Source organism: Mustela putorius, unplaced genomic scaffold (assembly GCF_011764305.1).
Source record: "Mustela putorius furo isolate JIRA1106 unplaced genomic scaffold, ASM1176430v1.1 tig00003866_pilon_pilon_pilon, whole genome shotgun sequence".
NCBI lineage: Eukaryota > Metazoa > Chordata > Mammalia > Carnivora > Mustelidae > Mustela > Mustela putorius.
The window spans coordinates 2,945,043-2,965,107 of NW_025422018.1; the positions used below are offsets into that span (position 1 = coordinate 2,945,043).

The 20,065-nt window shown below is 34.2% G+C and overlaps 1 protein-coding gene across 7 annotated transcripts in view; it reads right to left on the bottom strand.

Annotated features, from left to right (window-relative positions):
• Nucleotides 1-20,065, bottom strand: part of SCLT1 (sodium channel and clathrin linker 1) — a 179,390-nt gene that overhangs the window by 83,202 nt on the left and 76,123 nt on the right. For 6 of the 7 annotated variants that reach the window (XM_013053898.2, XM_013053899.2, XM_045066435.1 and 3 more), the window contains 4 exons: nt 12,934-13,024; nt 8,803-8,894; nt 6,061-6,238; nt 1,944-2,042 (listed from right to left, as the gene is read on the bottom strand). In XM_013053898.2, coding sequence (XP_012909352.1) covers nt 1,944-2,042; nt 6,061-6,238; nt 8,803-8,894; nt 12,934-13,024 — 460 coding nt within the window. The remainder of the gene's footprint in view (nt 1-1,943; nt 2,043-6,060; nt 6,239-8,802; nt 8,895-12,933; nt 13,025-20,065) is intronic. The other variant, XM_013053900.2, reaches the window with a different exon arrangement.

Here is a 20,065-nt window from a genome sequence, read left to right on the forward strand (position 1 = left end):
TAATATTTTTTTTTATAGGTTTTGGTTACTCGCCCTTTATCTGATACATTATTTGCAAATATCTCTCATTCCATAGGTTGCTTTTTAGTTTTGTTGATTGAACACTGGGTTAAATTGAGGGAGACTACAGAGACAGCAGTCAAATGCAATGCTACATAAATTTTGATTGGACTCTGGATTTAAAAATAACAAAAAGCTAATGAGGATATTCTGAGGAAATTTGAGTATAGCTTAAAGTGATATTTATTTTTTTTTTAAAGATATGGTAATAGTGGTGTGGTTGTGTAGAAAAATATCCTTTCTCTGGGGAAAAACATGCCAAAATATCAGGAGTGAGGTGTCGTACTGCCTGCAGTCAATGTCCAAATGTTTGGCAAAAGAGTGTGTGTATGTATAGAAAGAGATGGGACAGGTGTGGCAAGACATTAATAATTATCTGGGTAAGGGGCAAACAAGTGTTCACTGTACAGCTTTTAACCTTTTATGGGTTTGAAAATTTCTAAAAACAAAAGAATATAAAATTAAAGGGAAACAATTTCTCACAGTGATTGAGAAAAGAGCTGAAGAAACAATAGACTTGTATTTACAACTAGTTCTGCTACTTCTTAAAGGTAGAACCTTAAAGCAAGTTATTTACTTTTGATCCTTAAAATGGGTTTTTCTTTTTTTTCCTCTACAATTCACAATACATTTTCAAACTTTACCACACCACTTACAAACTGATTCATATCCATACCAAAAGAAAAGGCAAACAGATGTTATGTTTTCCTTGTTTCTTTACATGAAAGCAAACTTACACTTCCCAGTTTTAATTTGTATAAGTAAATATATGAAAGAAAATATATGAAAGTAAACTCACACTTCCCAGTTTTAATTTGCATAAGTCAAACCAAGAAACAATTCATTAGGTCTACATAAAAATATCAGATTTAGTCTTGATAAGAGAATTGAAAATAACAACACAACTCACACATTGTACAAGTGCCAGCATGATGTGATCAAAACAATGCTGGCTCAGTAGAGCAGAAGGTATGAGTCTAACTCCTGGTTTTAACTAGGAGACTCAGTCAGTTAACTGTCTGCCTTCAGCTTGGGTCATGATCCCTGGAGTCCTGGCATTGAGCCCCACATTGGGCTCCCTGCTCAGTGGGGAGTCTGCTTCTTCCCTCTCCCTCTGTCCTTCTCCTTGCTCCTTCTTTTTTTCTCTTTCTGTCTCCCTTACTCTCTCTCTCTTTAATAAATAAATAACATCTTTAAAAAATAAATAAAATAAAGATACTTATTTGAGAGAGAGAATAAGAGAAAGCACAAGGTGGGGAAAGTCAGAGGGAGAAGCAGACTCCCTGCTGAGCCGGGAGGCCCATACGGGACTTGATCCTGGGATTCCAGGATCATGACCTGAGCTAAAGGCAGTCGTTTAACCAACTGAGCCATCCAGGTGCCTCTAAATTTTGGCTTTAATTTGTATATAATTTTGAGTGAGTCAACAACTTCTTATGGTTTCAGTTTCTTTACCAATAAAAAAAAAAAAAAAGAGGTCAAACCAGATTTCTCCAGTCTTAAGCTGCTCTAAGATTCTGCAAGCAAATGGTAGGTTTTCTTCTCTTACTTCTTATGCATTTTGAGTTTCTTTATTGAGGTTTCTTTTTAACTTTACACTTCATATGTGTTTATCATCATGATATTCCTGGCCTAAACCTCTCTCTCCTCAATCTCAACCTCAACCTCCTCTGTCCTTACCTCAGCCCCATTCTAGCTCAAATGGTAGGGGTAGCCTGAGACGATTTTTAATTGAAATTCAGCACAATTGGTTCAGTTCGCTAACAGTTAATTAGCTAGGTCCATTAGGCAAAAACTTAGGTAGTATTTTGTTAGGTTGTAAAATTTTGTTAGGTTGTAAAATTTTGAATTTTAAATAATTTTAAAGTTTAAAGACTCCTTACTTCTTTCCTGATTCTTATGGCAGCATCTTGTGTAACCCGAGAGACCGTTTCTTTCATTTTCTCTATATCTTGTTCTTTTTGCTTCTCCTCAAGTAGAGCCTTCAGAAAAATAATCATTTGATGTTATTATAAATCACATCATTATTAATAAAGATAACATAGTAAACGATTAAAAACTTGTCCACTAATCACTTTGTTGAAAGCAAACATCTTATTCTACACTTCTGGGAAATCTCCACTTGGAATCTTTGCCTGTTATGAATGATACTTATTTTTCCTAACCTTCTCACCTGACCTTGTCCTAAACCTTTATTATTTTACTCTGGTATTTATTTCAGCCAGGGCCATACCTAGAAATCTTAAGAGTTATTTTTCAATTTTTCCTGTAAAAAATGTCATCAAGTCTAGGTATTAAAGTCTTGGAAAAAAATCTCTTGGACTTCCCTTCCTTTCCATTATTTGGTATTATTCAAATTATGTCCCTTGTCATCTAACTCCTTGATGTTTCTATTTATCCAATCATTTTCCTCTCCCAGCTAAAAAAATACTCTTATAATCCCAGTTCTGTTGTCATTCACAACCCATTTCTCTGCTTCTCTCTGGAGGAAAACTCCTCTAAAGTCTGTGCTGGCTCATCTCCAATACTACTACACCAACTCCAATCAGGCTTTCACCATCCATAGTCTCCATTAATAATTCATGAGTCAATTTTGAATAACTATCTTATTTGATATATCAGTAGCACTTGAGATAACTGATTACTCTCTTTTCCTTGTTTTACTTTCCTTATTTGGTTTTTAGCATGCCACAGTATTGGTTTTCTTCCTTATTCACTGATCATTCCTTTTTAGTTTACATTGCTGTTTCTTCCTCTTCTCCTGAACTTCTTTAAAAATTATACTACCTGGGGTGCCTGGGCATCTGCCTTCAGCTCAGGTCATGATCCCAGGGTCCTAGGATTGAGCCCTGAGTTGCACTGGGCTTCCTGCTCAGGAGGGAATCCACTTCTCACTCTTCCTCTCCCTCTGTCCCTCTTCCCCTGCTTGTGTTCTCTCACTCTCTCTGTCTCAAATAAAAAAAATCTTTAAAAAAAAAATTGCACTACACATCAGAGGGAAGATGGGTGGGTGAGGGTGTAGGTGAAACAAGGTGATGGGATTAAGAAGTGCATGTGACATGAAGAGCATTGATGATGTATGGAATTGCTGAATTAACATATTGCACACCTGAAATGAATATAATGCTGTATGTTAACTATGCTGGAATTAAAATAAAAACTGAATTAAAAAAATTAAAATTGTACTACCTAATACTTATGTCCTTTGTCCTATATCTCCATCTGTCCCTTGATGGTCTAATCCAGTCTTCTGGTTTTAAATATCATTTATATGCTGACAACTCTCAAATTTACATCTCTAGACCAAATATCTTTCTAAACTGGGTGATACACGCAACTGATAAATTACTCAACACTACATCTAAAACTAATGATGTACCATATCATATGTTGGCTGAGTTTAAATAAAAAATAACCAAAAAATAATGAATACTGTTATGCTGAAAATAAATAAATTAATTAAAAAATAGTAACAAAAAAACCCTACAAATACCTTTCTGGGCCTGGAACTGCTCCAATTTTAGGTATGACTGAATCTCTCTTTTTTAATCATTACATAGTAAGTGGCCCTGTGTTCTGATCCCATTACCTTCCAAAGATACCATCCCCATCTGTTTTTTTTAAAACATTTAACAAATTTCCTCCTGCTTAAATAGGTAAGCTAATGAGGATTAACTGTGTTTTTATTCAAATAGAATAGGGAGGTATATTAATTTCAGGTGTACAATATAATGATTCAACAGTTCTTTTTTTAGAATCATTATTTATTTAATTATTTTTAAGTAGACTCCGTGCCTACTTGAAGTCATGACCCTGAGATCAAGAGTTGTGTACTCTACGGAGCTAGCAAGGCGTTGTGTGCTCTACCGAGCTAGCATAGGCAATGGTTCTATACATTACCCAGTGCTCATCATGATAAGTGTACTCTTAATCCCCTTTACTTATTTCTCCCCCACCTGCTCTCCCTTCACCAGTTTGTTCACCATATTTAACAGTCTTTCTTTTTGTTCATTTGTTTCTTAAATTTTACACGAATAAAATCATACGGTATTTATTTTCCCTGACTTATTTCACTTAGTATTATATCTTCTAGGTCCATCCATGTTGTTGTTGTAAATAGCAAGATATCATTCTTTTTACGACTGAGTAATGTTCCATTGTATATAAGCACCACATCTTTATTCATTCATATATGGATGGGCACCAGGTTACTTCCATACCCTGGCTATTGTAAATTATACAGTAATTGCTGTTTTGATGAATAACTTTGTGGGAGAGAATAGGACAATGAAGAAATAGGGAAGCATCATAAAAGAATGATAATAGGTTGTGTTTCATGTCTAATCAGTGGTGAGAATCCTTGACGTTTTGGAAAAAGCAACTGAAGTTGGGAGTCCTATAATAACTATACAGTAGGCCAGGAGGGAGCTTAATACTGTAGCCATAAACAGCCTCTTTACGGATCTGTTGACTTTGGACTTGAGTGAAAGGATTTAAGGGATAGGCAATGAATATCACTACTTCTCTGTCCATTGTGTTTTATACAAAATGTTCACCTTTAGTGACCTGAAATTAACAATGCTCATCTGATGAGGCTTCAGAGGGGAAAGGTAAACAATTTTGTCTTGCTCTGAACTGTTCTAGCTAACTTAAGAGTTTAGAGCAATTCCCAAGCACATTCTTTCTACTTATTAATTATTTCATTATTATTTCTACTTAAGGCATTTATATATAAGCATATATGCTATGCCTTTCAACCATTCTGAGAGACAGTATTCAACTCACAGATGGAATTATTAGCTTGAAAGGCATGATAAGCACCTTTGCATTCTCACAGATTTGAATATTATTTTTTTATTTATTAGCTTAATATGTGACTTATATAGGTTGTTTTGTTTTTGACAGCCCTCTTGGAAAGCCCTCTATTAGGTAAAAAAGGAAACATAAATAAAGTATTTTCTATGTACTCCCCATATTTCCCAGTAATTATGCATAATATGTTAGGTATTCAATGAATGTTGGTTAAATGAAGTAATGATTTAGTGATCTCTAAATAAAGGTGGCAAGAACATTAAAAACAAATCTATCCACTTACCGAACTCTTTGAACTATATACCATTATATATATGGAGGTGATAAAAAAAAAACCTATAATAAGTGATAGCACAGGAATCACAGTTGTTAGAGGGTTAAAAAAAAACAACAAATAAAAAACCAGTGACATGAAAGTTCCAGTTAATAAATTTTTTTTAAAAGATTTTATTGATTTATTTGACAGAGAGATACACAGCGAGAGAGAGAACACAAGCAATGGGAGAGGGAGAAGCAGGGAGCCTGCTGTGGGGCCTGATCTCAGGATGCTGGGATCATGACCTGAGCTGAAGGCAGATGCTAAATGACTGAGCTGCCCAGGCACCCTCCAGTTAATAAATCTTTACAGCTTAATTTAATTCCCAATTAAGCTTCTTCTCTATTAGAGTAATTATGTAGGTGATGAAGGGGAAATAAAGATGAGTAAGATTAATCTGATTCAACCGAATAAAATATAGGGTATACTGCAATAAAGTGCTATAGCAGATTTTTTCAAGTATGAGATTATAGAAGATAAAGATTATTTACATAAGATTTGGAGACATATAATCTGATATGAAAGCTTTGGGAAAGGGTTGACATTTTATCATACTCTGTTTTATTTTACTTTTTAGTAATCTCTATACTCAACATGGGGCTTTAACTCATGACCAAGAGATCAAGAGTCTCATGTTCGTCTAACTGAGCCATCCATGTGCCCCCGTTTTATCACGTCTTATGATTAATTCTTACTATGAAAACTATGTCTGTTAATGGAAACATCATTGTGTTCAATAATGATGTTCATTAATATGTTCAATAATAATGAACATCATGTGTTCATTCTGTAATTATTGACTCCCTTATTAGGTCATATGGGTGAAAGTTCAGTATTACATTGTTTGTAAACATGTTTACTAGTTTTCTTACCTGATTTTTTTGAAGGTTAGCTTCTTCTAAAAGCTGCATGCTATTTCTGGCTCTTACAATAGCTTCATATTTTTCATTTTCTAATTCCTTGCACTTTGCGTGTAATTCTCTGGTCTGGTTTTCCAAATGTGCTTTTTGTGTTCTTAATTGGGTGGCTTCTTGGATTGCTACACAGAGTCTAAAAGTAAATAATTACATTGAGAAAGTTAAATTTTTTTTTAAAGATTTTATTTATTTATTTGACAGAAATCACAAGTAGGCAGAGAGGCAGGCAGAGAGAAAGGGAAGCAGGCTTCCGGCTGAGCAGAGAGCCCGATGTGGGGCTTGATTCCAGGACCCTGGGACTATGACCTAAGCCAAAGGCAGAGGCTTTAACCCACAGCCACCCAGGCACCCCAAGAAAGTTAAATATTTTTTAAAAGGAAGAAGGAAAATAGTAGATTTACTGAGCATCTATAATAGAACAAACACTATTCCAGTTCCTCTCACGTGTATTTTTCTCATTTGATCTGCAAAAAGCTTTATAAGGTAAGTCTCATTATTTCCATTTTAAAGAACAACAGACCCAGAGAGGTGAAGCATTTGATTAAGGCCACATGGCTAATGAGCTGTGGGGCTGAGACTGAGCCTAGATATCCTGACTCTAAGTTACACTTTCTACAGTATCACAGTGTATTATATAGTTACATGATAATGTTTTAAAGCAACTCCTTAAAGAATGAGTTATTCTTTCTTTTAAACATTTTCCTTTTTTGCTTGGTTTCCTTTACCCAGTCTCTACCCAGGTAACTCATGCTAATTTACTAACATGTATTTTTGAGTATTTTTCTCTATGTTCATAAAATCATGTATACATATATACACGTGTACATGCACAGATATTACACATTGGTCCACAGGTTTTAAAACATAATTTGTGTTATAAAAATGAAAATCATAATATATACTCTTTTCTGCATTTTTCTGCCAATTTTTTTCTGATGGGTAATTTGCTTGTTCCTTTATATGAACTCTCTTTTAATATTAAGATATACACCCTCAGCGTGTTCTGTATGCTATAAATATTTTTCCCAAATATACTTTTTTGGCTGTTTCTGCCTGCTGACTCTATTTAAGAAATCTTTACTACACTAAAAATGTTCATTTTAATACAGCTCAATATGATTTCTTAGATTTCCTCAAAAGATTGCTATACCTTTAATATTTTTACTGGTAAATTTTTTACTGGTAAAAAAAGATTTTACTGGTAAATCTTAAATGCATCCAGAGTTTACTTCTGAGTGTGATGTAAGAGAGAAGTCCAATTTAACTTTTTTCCAGATTAATGGTCAGTTGTATGAATACCATTAGGAACTGAAGAATTGAAATAATCAATAGAACTTCCCTGCTCTAGCACACCTCATACTCTCCCAGTTTTGGGAAATGAGAGGTGGCTAGCTGTATACAGTACATTAAAAAATATCCTTAGATTTTCTTAGACACACAGTGATCTCTTCTTAGAGAATTATTTGGTTAGGTTATATTATAGCTTCATACTAAAAGCAAAAAAACCCTAAAACCACAGTAACAAATTCCCCAAACTCTCAACACTAAAAAGACAAAGCACCAGTGAATGAAAAAAAACTTGATTTTAACTCAGTACTATTAGAATCAAAAGGAATTAAAATTCATTATTCAAGAGTTTACTGTTTTAAGTCTTTATTTTTTAGTATTTATTTGTATAGCATAGAATAGCTATAGAAATGAAAATCTACAACCACAGGCTTTTTCTCTAAGGTTAATGTAAAGACGTTCAGGAAAGCAAAAGTACAATCAAAGCAATCAATAAACTGCTGAAAAGTTTAGAAAAATGAAAAGCAAAACCCAAAACCCCTATCACTTAAAAATCACAACTCTTCATCAGAATCTCAAGTTAGTAGTTAAAATCAATTAGTTCTCAACTGCCATGACAAAGAAATTATTTTTATTAATACTTTGAAGAAGAGGAAACAAAAGGTTAAATATACTTTTTTTTCCTTTTGTTCAACAAGCAACAAATTAGCTTTGGATCTATGAGTAGAACTGAGATCTCAATTTTTAATGTGCTCAGAGCAGCAGACTGAGTGTAAAAGGTTCCAATCATACAGAGTAGATTTTTCAGCTAACAATTGTAAACTCTACCTTGTGAAGTATCACACATGATAATTTTCAAGTCTTTTAAGGGAACATTTAACAAAGATTAGGGAACAACAAAAACAACAGAAGATTTTATAGTACACATTTACATTAAGAAACCTACTAAAGAAAACCATAGAATATACTTAAAAAGTAACCCAGACCCTCAAAGATAACTGAAAATTACTGCTCCAGAAGACTCCAGAGAAAATACCTATAATGATTTGAGTATTTTTTTCCTCTTGGGTACCTACTTAGTAAGATAGTTTTTCTGTTTAATTTTTACCCAACTTTGTTTTTCTGCTTTAAGATGTAAAGAACATTTTTGATTTGGGGATTGAGTGACTATGACTGCTTTGGGGAAAAGGTAGACAGAAATGACCTTCGAATACACATTCAAAATAAATCAATGTTTTGAACATGATTTTTTGAAATAAATAATGTCTAATAAATCATATTTAAAACCTATGATTATAGTTTGTTTAGCAGTTATAAAATACATATCCTAGAAAATATCATAAACTGAAACTCCAAATTAGAAAACCTTTTGAAGCTTATAGAGAAAGCTAGATGTATTTAACAATTTACCTTGTTTCTAATTGTTTTATACTAGATTGTAACTGCTGTAAACGCCTATCTGATGCTTCCTCTCTTCCTTGAGCAGACAACATATCCTCCTCCTAGAAAATAAACAAACTGGAAACTTGAGTATGTGAAAATACAATACATCATTATACAACATAAAGAATTCACTCTATAAAGTTATGTAAAATTTAAAATGTAATTTTAAATGTAATTTAAAATGTAAGTTTAAAGAAGGGATACCAATACAGCATTATCTAATCAAGTCCTTAAATATAGACCTAGATGTCTGAGAGCTATCCATGAAATGTTTCACTAAAAAAAATTCTGTAGCATAGGATTTATGGTATGACTCATTTTACATTAAAAACTTTAAACATATATGCATATACATACACAGAAAAAAGGTCTTTAAGCTACAATTTGTTAACAGTGATTATTTCCTAGAGATTGGACTGTGAGGTAATCTTGCATTATCTCTATTACATATTTTTCTATCTACATTGTGCTTTTCTTTATATTTTTCTATATTATTTGCATTTTTACGAATAGCATGCACTACCTTTATAACTAGAAAAGTAATAAGGTTGAATTTTCAAACAACTAAAAAGGAAAATAAGCAATAACAGTTTGGAAATAAATCATGCACATACTGAAAAGGGGGAAGAGAACCTCACTATTATTTTTATATTAGAAAAAAATCTAAAGTTGTTGCATATAAATTTATACCAATATTTCAAAGTATTTCTGTAGTGCAAATCTAACAAAACAAAGCAGGGATTTGTATGCAGATAATCTGCCTTCAGAATAAGCTCTTTTACCCCTGGGGATCAAAATATATGTTTATAAAAAATAAAAAAAATTAAAAGTAAAAAAAAAATGTGGATATACAGCATCTCATTATAATCATAGAATATTTCTTCTCTGACCTAGCAATGCTTTGAAATAAATAGGTCTGATTTGTACCACCTTTAGAAAAAATCCTGTTTATCCTTTCTTGCCTTTTGTTATGTTACATATTTTTTTACATACTGTTTTAATTCTATTGAATTTTAGCTATATCTCTCTAAGTTTTAGTAACTGCTCTAGAGATTATAATATGTATCTTTAACTCATCCCAATTTATTTAGAGTTAATATTTAGTTCAGAAAAAACACTGGAGTCTTGCAGCAATGTATTTATTTCCATGTACCATCCTAGTCCTGAGTACCATTGTTATGTTATATCTGCATACTTTATAAATCCATCACATAGGCACAGATCACTGAACTCTACCTCTGAAACTAATCATACCCAATATGTTAACTGAAATTAAAGAAAAGAATCCATCACGTACACTGCTCAATTCTGCTTTGAAGCAGTCATATCTTTTAAGGTATTAATTAAAGAAAAAGATGCACAAAAATTATTTCATATGTACATTAGTGTGCTCTTACTTTCTTCCTATATCTGAGTCACCATCTGGTGCCCTTTCCTTTTAGCCTGAAGAATTTCTTTTGGCCTTCTTTGAAGAACAGCTCTGCTAGTGACAAATTTTCTGTTTCATTTATCTGAAAATGCCTTTATTTTACTCTCATTTTTGAGGTACAGTTTTACTGGACATAGAATTCTTAGTGAGCATTTTTTCCCTTCAGCATTTCAGATATATTATTCCAATGTTTTCTGCTTCCATGTTTCTTGTAAGAAGTCAGTCATTACTCTTATCGCTGTTCCTCCATTCGTGATGTGTAGAAATAATTTTCTTTGTGTTTATCCTACCTGTTTTCCACCAAATTTTGGAGGTTTCCAGCCATTACTTCTTTAAACATCTTTTCTGCAATTCCAATTACACTTCTGTTGGCTTGCTTTGTATTTTCCAACAGATCTCTGAGGTCTTGTTCATTTTTCTTCCATTTTTTAATTTTATTTTGAAGATTTTTATTTAGTTATTTGACACATAGAGAGAAAGAGAGAGAGAAAGAGCAGAAGAAGGGGGAGTGGTAGGCAGAGGGAGAGGGAGAAGCACGCTCCCTGCTGAGCAAGAAGCTGTATCCTAGGCTCCATCCCAGGACCTTGGGATCATGACCTCAGCTGAAATCAAGAGCCAGCTGCTTAAGTGATGGAGCCACCCAATGCCCCACATTTTTCTTTCAGTTTTTAAACTTTTTTTTGGATAGGAAAATTTTTGTTGCTCTTTTTTTTTTTTTTTAAAGATTTTATTTATTTATTTGACAGACAGAGATCACAAGTAGACAGAGAGGCAGGCAGAGAGGGAGAGAGGAGGAAGCAGGCTCCCTGCTCAGCAGAGATCCCGATGAGATACGGGGCTTGATCCAAGACCCTGAGATCATGATCTGAACTGAAGGCAGAGGCTTTAACCCACTGAGCCACCCAGGTGTCACTGTTGATCTGTCTTAAAGTTCACTGTTTATTTCTTCTGCTTTTTCCAATCTGTTCTTGAGCCCATCTAATTAAATCTTTATTTTGTTTTACTTTTAAACTTCAGAATTTCTATTTTTTAAAATTATTTTCTATTTCTCAGTTAACATTCTCTGCTCCATCACTAAAGCTTTATTTTACTTTAATACACGTTTTCTTTAATTCCTTGAACATACTTAAAACCACTTATTTGAAGTCTTTGTTTGCTATATCCAAGAGCTGGGTCTGCTGAGAGTGAATTTCTACTGACGGCTTCCCCTATCCCAACCCCATCAGTCACACTTACCCGCCTAGAAAGTTCTGGTTGAAAACTGGATAATACAGATAATGCAATGCAGTTACTTTGGATTCTGTTTTGTTCTTCAGGATTATTGGCTTATCTGTTCAAGGAGGCAATTTTATCTTGCATCCATTCAAACTCGAATGTTTCCCCTACAGTATGCAGCAGCTGCCATCTGTAATCAGTTCTTATTTCTTTCCACAATTGCTTTTTTAGCTAGGCTTCTTGGAAATTCTCCTGTCCCTACATACTTTAAGGATCAGTCAAGTGTGGCAGGGGTAGGGCTCATCCTCTTCATGATTTTGTTGCTCTTGGGAGATTCCCCTGTAATTTTAAGCTGCTCTGCTTGCTTTGGGCTCTGTCCTCTGGAACTTCAAACATTAAGGCTTTAGCTTTCTGTTGCTTGAACAGCATACATTTCAGGAATGCAATCAATTATAAAAAGCAGCAAACTTAAATATATAATTCCATATAGCTCTATCTTTTAAGAGTAATTTTCTTTCAGGTCACTGCCTACCTGTTCACTGAACCCCTCCCTCACCCTTAATATGCATACTCTGGCTGTCAGCCATGGATCTGGTCAGAGTTTATACTCAGAATTTAGGTTTCTCTCTCTGTTTTTTGTTGTTCTTGTTCTCTTGCTGCCAGTATTTCTTCTTTAAATTTTCAGCTGCTTCTCCAACCTTAAACTTTGATCTTGGCTATTTAAGTCCATAGAAAGCTGTTATTTTCTGAAGCCATAGCTATGGGGGTTGGCGAGAACATTCGGGCCAGAAATTCAAAAAATTTACCATTTGTATCTCTTTCAGGGTCTTTCTGTTTTTGGGTGTGTCCCAGGATTTTAAAGAATGTATCCAAATTTATAACTGTTATCTATGGGAAATTTTACAAAAGCCTTTAAGGAATCCATCATTAGAAATCTATAATCAACTTTGACAGATTAGGAAATAAGACTTAGAATATTTACACAGCTAGTAAGTACCACAGCTATAATTTTTAATAATTAGATCCACCTAAATCTAAAGCCTGACATTTCCTTGACACCTTCCTGAAATGTCCTTATTACACATAAAAAACAAAAGTTTCTTATGCCAATAAGTATTTCCACAAATAACACAAAATGTAGTATTAAATGCTTCTTTTCACCTATATATTACCAATTAATCAAACTTGATCTAGCTTCAATGTCTTTCAGTAATGATGTGTTCAGGAATGACTACAATGTTTTACTGATTCAGGAGAAAGTGAATGGAAGTAAAGTAATTTCCAAAATTATAATTTGGCTTCCTAATTTCATATTTTATATTTAGAGAACAATAAAATGATTTTAATTTGCTTTCCAGCAACCCTCTTTAACACCTAATCCAAAATAGTTTAATAATAAAATTCAGAGAACACTAAGTTAAAGGCTTCCAGTTGTCTTAGAAATAGGAAAATACCTTCTTTTGGATTTGTCCTTGAAGATCTTCCGTCAAGATAGTCAACTCTTTCACTTTGGCTACTGCAACTGTCAGATCTAACTTGCCTTGCCTACAATAGAAAGTAAATTAATAAACCCTCTCATAGGGCATAAAGAATTTAAAAAGCTAGAAAAGATATCTAAATTTGGTAAAATCGGCAATAACTCTTATGCACCTAAAAATGGATCTAAGGGGTAGATACCCGAAAGACTCCTTTATTACTGATAAAATGCATGTGGAAGAGTAAAGAAGAAAAATATAGGTGAAGGGCATGGGTATAAAGTGGGAGTCATTAATACTTTATTTGGATAAATTATATTTCATAATCAAATGATTCATATTTCATGAGAAAGCACTTTATCATCTTAGTAAATCACCTAAAAAAATGGCACTGCTAAGCAGAATATAGTTATAACTTCCTGAATTTACAGAGTTAAAGAAGTAGCACTGATTGGCTTTTCTATCAAAATGAACCAAAGCTTCAGTGCTTTGATTTAAAATCTCCTTCAAGGTTAGAGAGAATTTCAAGATTGCAGTTACTATATGAATCCATAAATAAACCTACCATTTATAACACTTTGTATATTTTAAAAGGAAAAACTTGAGTAAGATATTCAAGTAGTAATGATAAAATTGAGTAAACTCTAAGAAAGCATAACAACCACACTGATTTGGTTTTCCTGTCTTCAGACAGGGATAACAATGTTCTACTTATCTCATGTGTTGCTGAACAAGTCAAAATACATACTGTATATTAAGGTGCACTATAAACTACAAACAAATGTAAGGCCACAGCATGATTAAGAAAAAAAAAAAAAAGATCAGTTAGAGACATAATCAGAATAGGGTGCAATATGGTAAACTCCAGAGTCAGGAACCTAGTTCTGTCACTGACTAGTAATGTGGCCTAATACAATTCACCTGACACAAAGTATCTCAGCTATTTTATGTCCAAAAACAGGGAGGTGGATTGGACAATCTGCAAAGACCAAAACCCTATAATAGTTGGTCTCCTGATTTCCAATTTTCCTAATGATTCTAATTCTAAATTGTCTTTAATTGTGTATTCCATTTCCACTTCATGGCCCAACCATTGGTCCCATCATTACTTCCCAGGACTATTCCAGTGGTTTTCAAACTGAAGTCTTCACTGTGGGTCTCCTCCTTAATTCAATTTCTATATAACCTGCAAATTAAGGTTTTCTACTGGTAAAAATTCTTGTTTAATAACACTTTCTGGATTCCCTATTTCTTTGGGCACAAAATCAACACTCTGCATGGCATGTAAGGCTAGCCATCATTTGGCCTCAAGGAGTCTCATCTCTTGCCAATTCCCTTCATGTTAATTATTTTTTCAGGTGTAACAAAGCACTAACTCACTGTTTCTTAAAACAGATCCTTGTCTACTTTTTGACATGTTTGACTGGGCTAAACTTCTTCCTTGTTTTCTCATATATTCCTCAAAAATTTTCAAGACGTAGCTCAAGACTCCTCATCTCCAGTCTTCCCTAACTTCTCCTAGGCAATAGACCTTATAATGCCAGCCTGCATAATACATAATACTTTGTACATTAACACTGACTTCCTTGTGGAATTGTGAGTTTATTAAAAATGTATATTCCATATTTAAGAACATATGCAATATAAGATCATTAAAGGCAAGAATCACATTTTAATAATTTTAAATACTCAGGAGATAGCACAGTACCTGGCATATATATGGCAGACATGTAAATATGTCACAAATCAATGAAAAAGCATAAAAGGAAAGGAGATAAACAGTAACAGGTATAATTTATATCTTGATATTTTACTTTAGATCCTGCATACCCAATTTGATATTTATGTATATTTATGTGTATACATGATATAGAAATATTCATAAAACTATATATAAACCATATAAAACTATATTATATACAAATTATATATTACACATAATATAGAAATCACTAAAATTTTATATGTAATATACAAATTATATATAATTATAAAAACATATTATAGATAATGTATAAAATATATAAAAATAATATATCATAAAATATATAAAATATATATATAAACATATATATAATATATAAAAATAATATATCATATATTATATACCTTGTTTCACAAGATAGAAATGAACTAAATACTTTTACTTCTGGCATGAAATACTAAAAAATATTCTAGGATAAAAATTGTAAGGTCTGGGGTACCTGGGTGGCTCAGTGGGTTAAGCCTCTGCCTTTGGCACAGGTCATGATCTCAGGGTCCTGGGATTGAGCCCCACATTGCGCTCTCTGCTCAGCAGGGAGCCTGCTTCCCCCTCTCTCTCTGCCTACTTGCAATCTCTGTCAAATAAATGAATAAAATCTTAAAACAAAAATGTAAGGTCTGTCCTCTGGACCTCACTCCACCACCACAAAAGCCATGTAAATTGGGCCAATCACTTAACCTTTCTGAGTTTCAGAATTGTAGCTGTAAAATACAGATTAAGAACAATTTTCCTGCATAGCTCACAAAATTAACATAAAGTTCAAATAAATTAATGCATATTAAAGCACTTTTATAAACTTTATTGTAGTTGATACAAATGCAAACTATTATCATAATTTTGCCTTTTTAAAGGCATATTGCATGATAGAGCTAGATTACAGCCAAGAAAGCTTTGGGATGCTTGAATTTTTAGCCTTAACTCTTGGCCAAAAAATGGAAAATAGTATTTATGATGTGCTGCTTAAAAAGTATGAATCTCACCTGGTAACCCCCAATCAGAATTTGTCTCCTGATGGTTTTCCCCTAGTACTAGGTAGACAACAAGGATGGACTATGTGAGTAGAGGGGAAAAAAAGACACATCTTGGTAACTGAATCTGGAGACAAAGCATGTCTTTGTTTAAAGACCCTAGGGATGCTTGTGGCTGAATGTCACCTATACCCTGTATGCCTGTTTATGCTTTTTTTTAACTGCATGAAATTAAAAAAAAAAAAAAAAAAAAAGCCTTATGTGAGTATGCTCTGCAGAAACTTGTCAGTCCTTCAAATATTCACACTTGTAAAACCTTTGAAGGAATCAACAAAAATAATACTAATTTTATTTTCTGAAGGATGTTTAATATCTATGTGTTTATACTATTTTATATGCAAATGTCTTAGATATATGTCTGCTTATGGACATAATTTTATAAAAGTCAAAAATTGTTTCCTTTTTGGAAAAACACATTTGCTAAAAAAGAAATAAGAATAACTAAATGCTAACAATTTTAATGTTAAAACTACACTTATATTTACTTTTTGCTCCAAAGGAATATTTTTTAAATGCATAATATTTCATTTTCAGGTACACTTCCTTGTCAATTTAAAATTTCTGGGATTTGATTAGCAGAGAGGAACACAGCTGCGAAGTAAGAGGACCCTAGGCTTATCTTGTCCCACAAACACAACTAGCTAACTATCAAATCATCCTAAATATCCCAGAAATTGACCTGAAGATTGACAGAAGAAACTCCACAACTAAAGGGAGAGAAGAGACCACATCAAAAAAGGTAAGAAGTGCAGAGATGAGGCTTAGGGGTGCTATAGAGGGGAAGGGGCTGTGGTCAAGGAGAAGGACAAGAGAAGGGGGAATTCACAGAGGAACATACAAGGAGAATATTTCCTCAAAGCCTTTGGCTTAGAAAATGAAGGGCTGAATTTTGCAGGTTCTTGGAACCAGCTGGGCTTGAAGCACTGGAATTTTAAGTTTTGGTGGGCTTTACTGGGATAGAGCCTAGAGGGCACTGTGCTGCTCTTAGAGAGAAGACAGGCAAACAACTGGGAGCAGGCAGCAGGGGAACAGTGATCTGCAGAATGTATGAGGCACACATTGGGGAGATTATTTGCTCTTCTCATAGTGCATCTCTTATAGGCAGCATTCACTGACACACCTTTCTGAATTGGCTGGTGCCAATTCCCTCCCCCACTCCTCAACATAAATACAGAGCCACCTGAGGGAAGCAGCACAGCATGAATATTGGCTGCCTTAATTGCTTATACCAAACCCCAATCCCTTGAGCTCTGGTGGGACTGCCCTTCTTAGTCAAGCTTGCCTCTGTTTCAGTGTGGTGGGCCCCTACTCCAGTAGACCAGCACAGTCCCCTTCCCGCACCACATCTCCAGATCAGAGGGTTTTACAGGGCCTCAGTTCTGGTGGAGGTGATGTCAGGTCCATTTCATAGGCAGACCAGAGCACACCTCATTTAAACACTACATTCAGTCACGGACCGAATACTGCCCACAGGAGGCTAGGAGAGCCTCTGCAGATGACTGGCCTAAAGGACAGAGCAGCCAAAACACAAAAGCAGAGCATACTCAGTACACACTGGAGCCACTCCCTGAAGTGCCAGATTTCTTCTTCATAAGGCCAGTACTTTCAGAAGCAGGAGACATAGCTGGCTTTTCTAACACATAGAAGAAGGCAGAGATTAGACAAAATGATAAAATGGAGGAATTTGTCCCAAATGAAAGAAAAGTATACTATGGCCAGATATCTAAGGATAACAGATATAGGTAACATGTCTGATGAAGAATTTAAAGCAACAATAATAAGGATACTTAATAGGCTTGAGAAAAAGAGAAGACATCAGTGACACTTACCACAAGAACTGAAGAGTTAAAAAAGAATCCACCAGAGATGAAGAATACAATAAATGAGATTGGAAAAAGTAGTGATGCAATAAACATCAGGTTGGAAGACACAGAGAAGTGAACTAGTGATCTGGAAGACAACAAAATGGAAAATAATGAAGCTGAATAAAAGAGAGGAAGAATCCTGCAACATGAGAACAGATTTAGAGAACTCAGCCACTCCATCAAACGTAATAACATTCATATTATAAGAGTCTGAGAAGAAGAGAGGGAAAAGGTGGCAGAAAATTTATTTTAAGAAATAAAAGCAGAAAACTGCCCTAATTGAGGGAAGGAAACAGACATCCAGATACAGGAGACACAGAGAACTCTCATCAAAATCAACAATAGCGGGCCAACACCAAGACATACTGCACTTAAATTTGCAAAATACTGTCATAGAGGAAAAAATCTTAAAAGCAAAAAACAAAAGAAGTCCTTTGCTTATAAGAGAAATGCTATAAGGCTGGCTGGAGATCTCTCAACAGAAACTTGGCAAACCATAAGGGAGTGGCATGATATATAGTCAAAGGGCTGAATGGGCAGTATCTGCCACCAAGAATACTCTATCCAGCAAGGTTACCATTCAGAATAGAAGGAGAGATAGATTTTCCCAGTCAAATAAAAACTAAAGGAATTCATGATCAATAAACCAGCCCAGCAAAAATTATCAAAGAGGACTCTTCGGACTGCAAAGGAGAGACCAAAAGTGACAAAGCCAAGAAAGGATCAGAGGAAATCACCAGAATGGTGACAAAACAAGTGATATAAAATCACAATAAATACGTATCTTTCAATAATCACTTAGAAAGGACTAAATGCTCCAATCAAAAGACAGAGGGTGGCAAATGGATAAAAAAACAACAATACCCATCTACATGTTGCCCACAAGAGACTCATTTTAGACGTAAAGATACCTGCAGTTTGAAAATGAGGGGACAGAAAACCAATTATCATGCAAATGGATGTCAAAAGAAAGCTAGAATAGCAATACTTATATTGGATAAACTAGCCTTTAAAACAAATGTAAGGGAGCTAATTGATAGTAACACAATAATAGTAGTGGACTTTAATACCCCACTTACATTAATGGATAGATCATCTAAACAGAAAATAAATAATGGCTTTGAATGACACAATGGATCAGATGGACTGAACAGATATTCAGAACATTCCATCCTAAAAGAGCAGAATACACCCTCTTCTCAAGTGCACATGGAATAATCTCTCCCCAGTAGATCACATATTAGGTCACAAAACAGGCCTGAACAAATACTTGACTGAAATATTTGAAAATTATTTGAAGAACTGAAATAATACCACGTAACTTTTCTGACCACAACACTATGAAATGAGAAAGCAAACACAAGAAAAAATCTGGAAGGACCACATACATGGACATTAAACAACATGCTAGTAAACAATGAATGTGCCAACCAGAAAATCACAGGAAAAAAAAAAATACATGGAAACAAATGAAAATGGAAATGCAATGGTCCAAAACTTTGGGATGAACTAAATGCAGTCCTAAGAGGGAAGTATGTAGCAGTACAGGCCTACCTCAAGAAACAAGAAAAATCTCAAATAAAAACCTAATCTTGTATCTAAAGGAGGTAGAAAAAGAACAAATGAAGCCTAAAGTCAGCAGAAGAAAGTAATTAAGATTAAAGCAGAAATACATGACATAGAAACTGAAAAAACTATAAAATAGATCAACAAACCCAGGAGCTGGATCTTTGAAAAAAATGAATAAATTGATGAACTTCTAGCCAGACTTACCAAAAGAAAAGAGAACCCAAATAAATGAAATCACAAACGAGAGAGGAGAGTTAACTACCAACACCACAGAAATCCAAACAATTGTAAAAGAATATTATAAAAAGGTATATGCCAACAAATCGGACAATGGATTAATTCCTAGAAACATACAAACTACCAAAAAATGAAACAGGAAGAAATAGAAAACTTGAGCAGATTGATAACCAGAAAGGTAATTCAATTAGTAATCAAAACTCCAACAAATAAAAGCCCAGGACCAGATAGCTTCACAGGGTAATTCTACCAAACATTTAAAGAAGAATTAATACTTCCGAAATTGTTCCAAGAAATAGAAAAGGAAGGAAACCTCCCAAACTCATTCTATGAGGCCAGTATTATCCTGCTACCAAACCCAGAAAAAGACTCCACTGAAAGAAAGAACTATAGGCCAATATCCCTGATGAACATGGATGCAAGAATTCTCAGTAAAATACTAGCAAACTGAATCTGACAATACATTTAAAAAAATCATTCATCATGATCAAGTGGGCTTTACTCCTGTGTGGCAAGAATTGTTCGATATTTGCAATATCAATCAATGTTATATATCACATCAACAAGATAAAGGATAAGAGCCACATGATCCTTTCGATAGATTCAGAAAAAAACCTTTGGCAATGGACAATATCCATTCATGATAA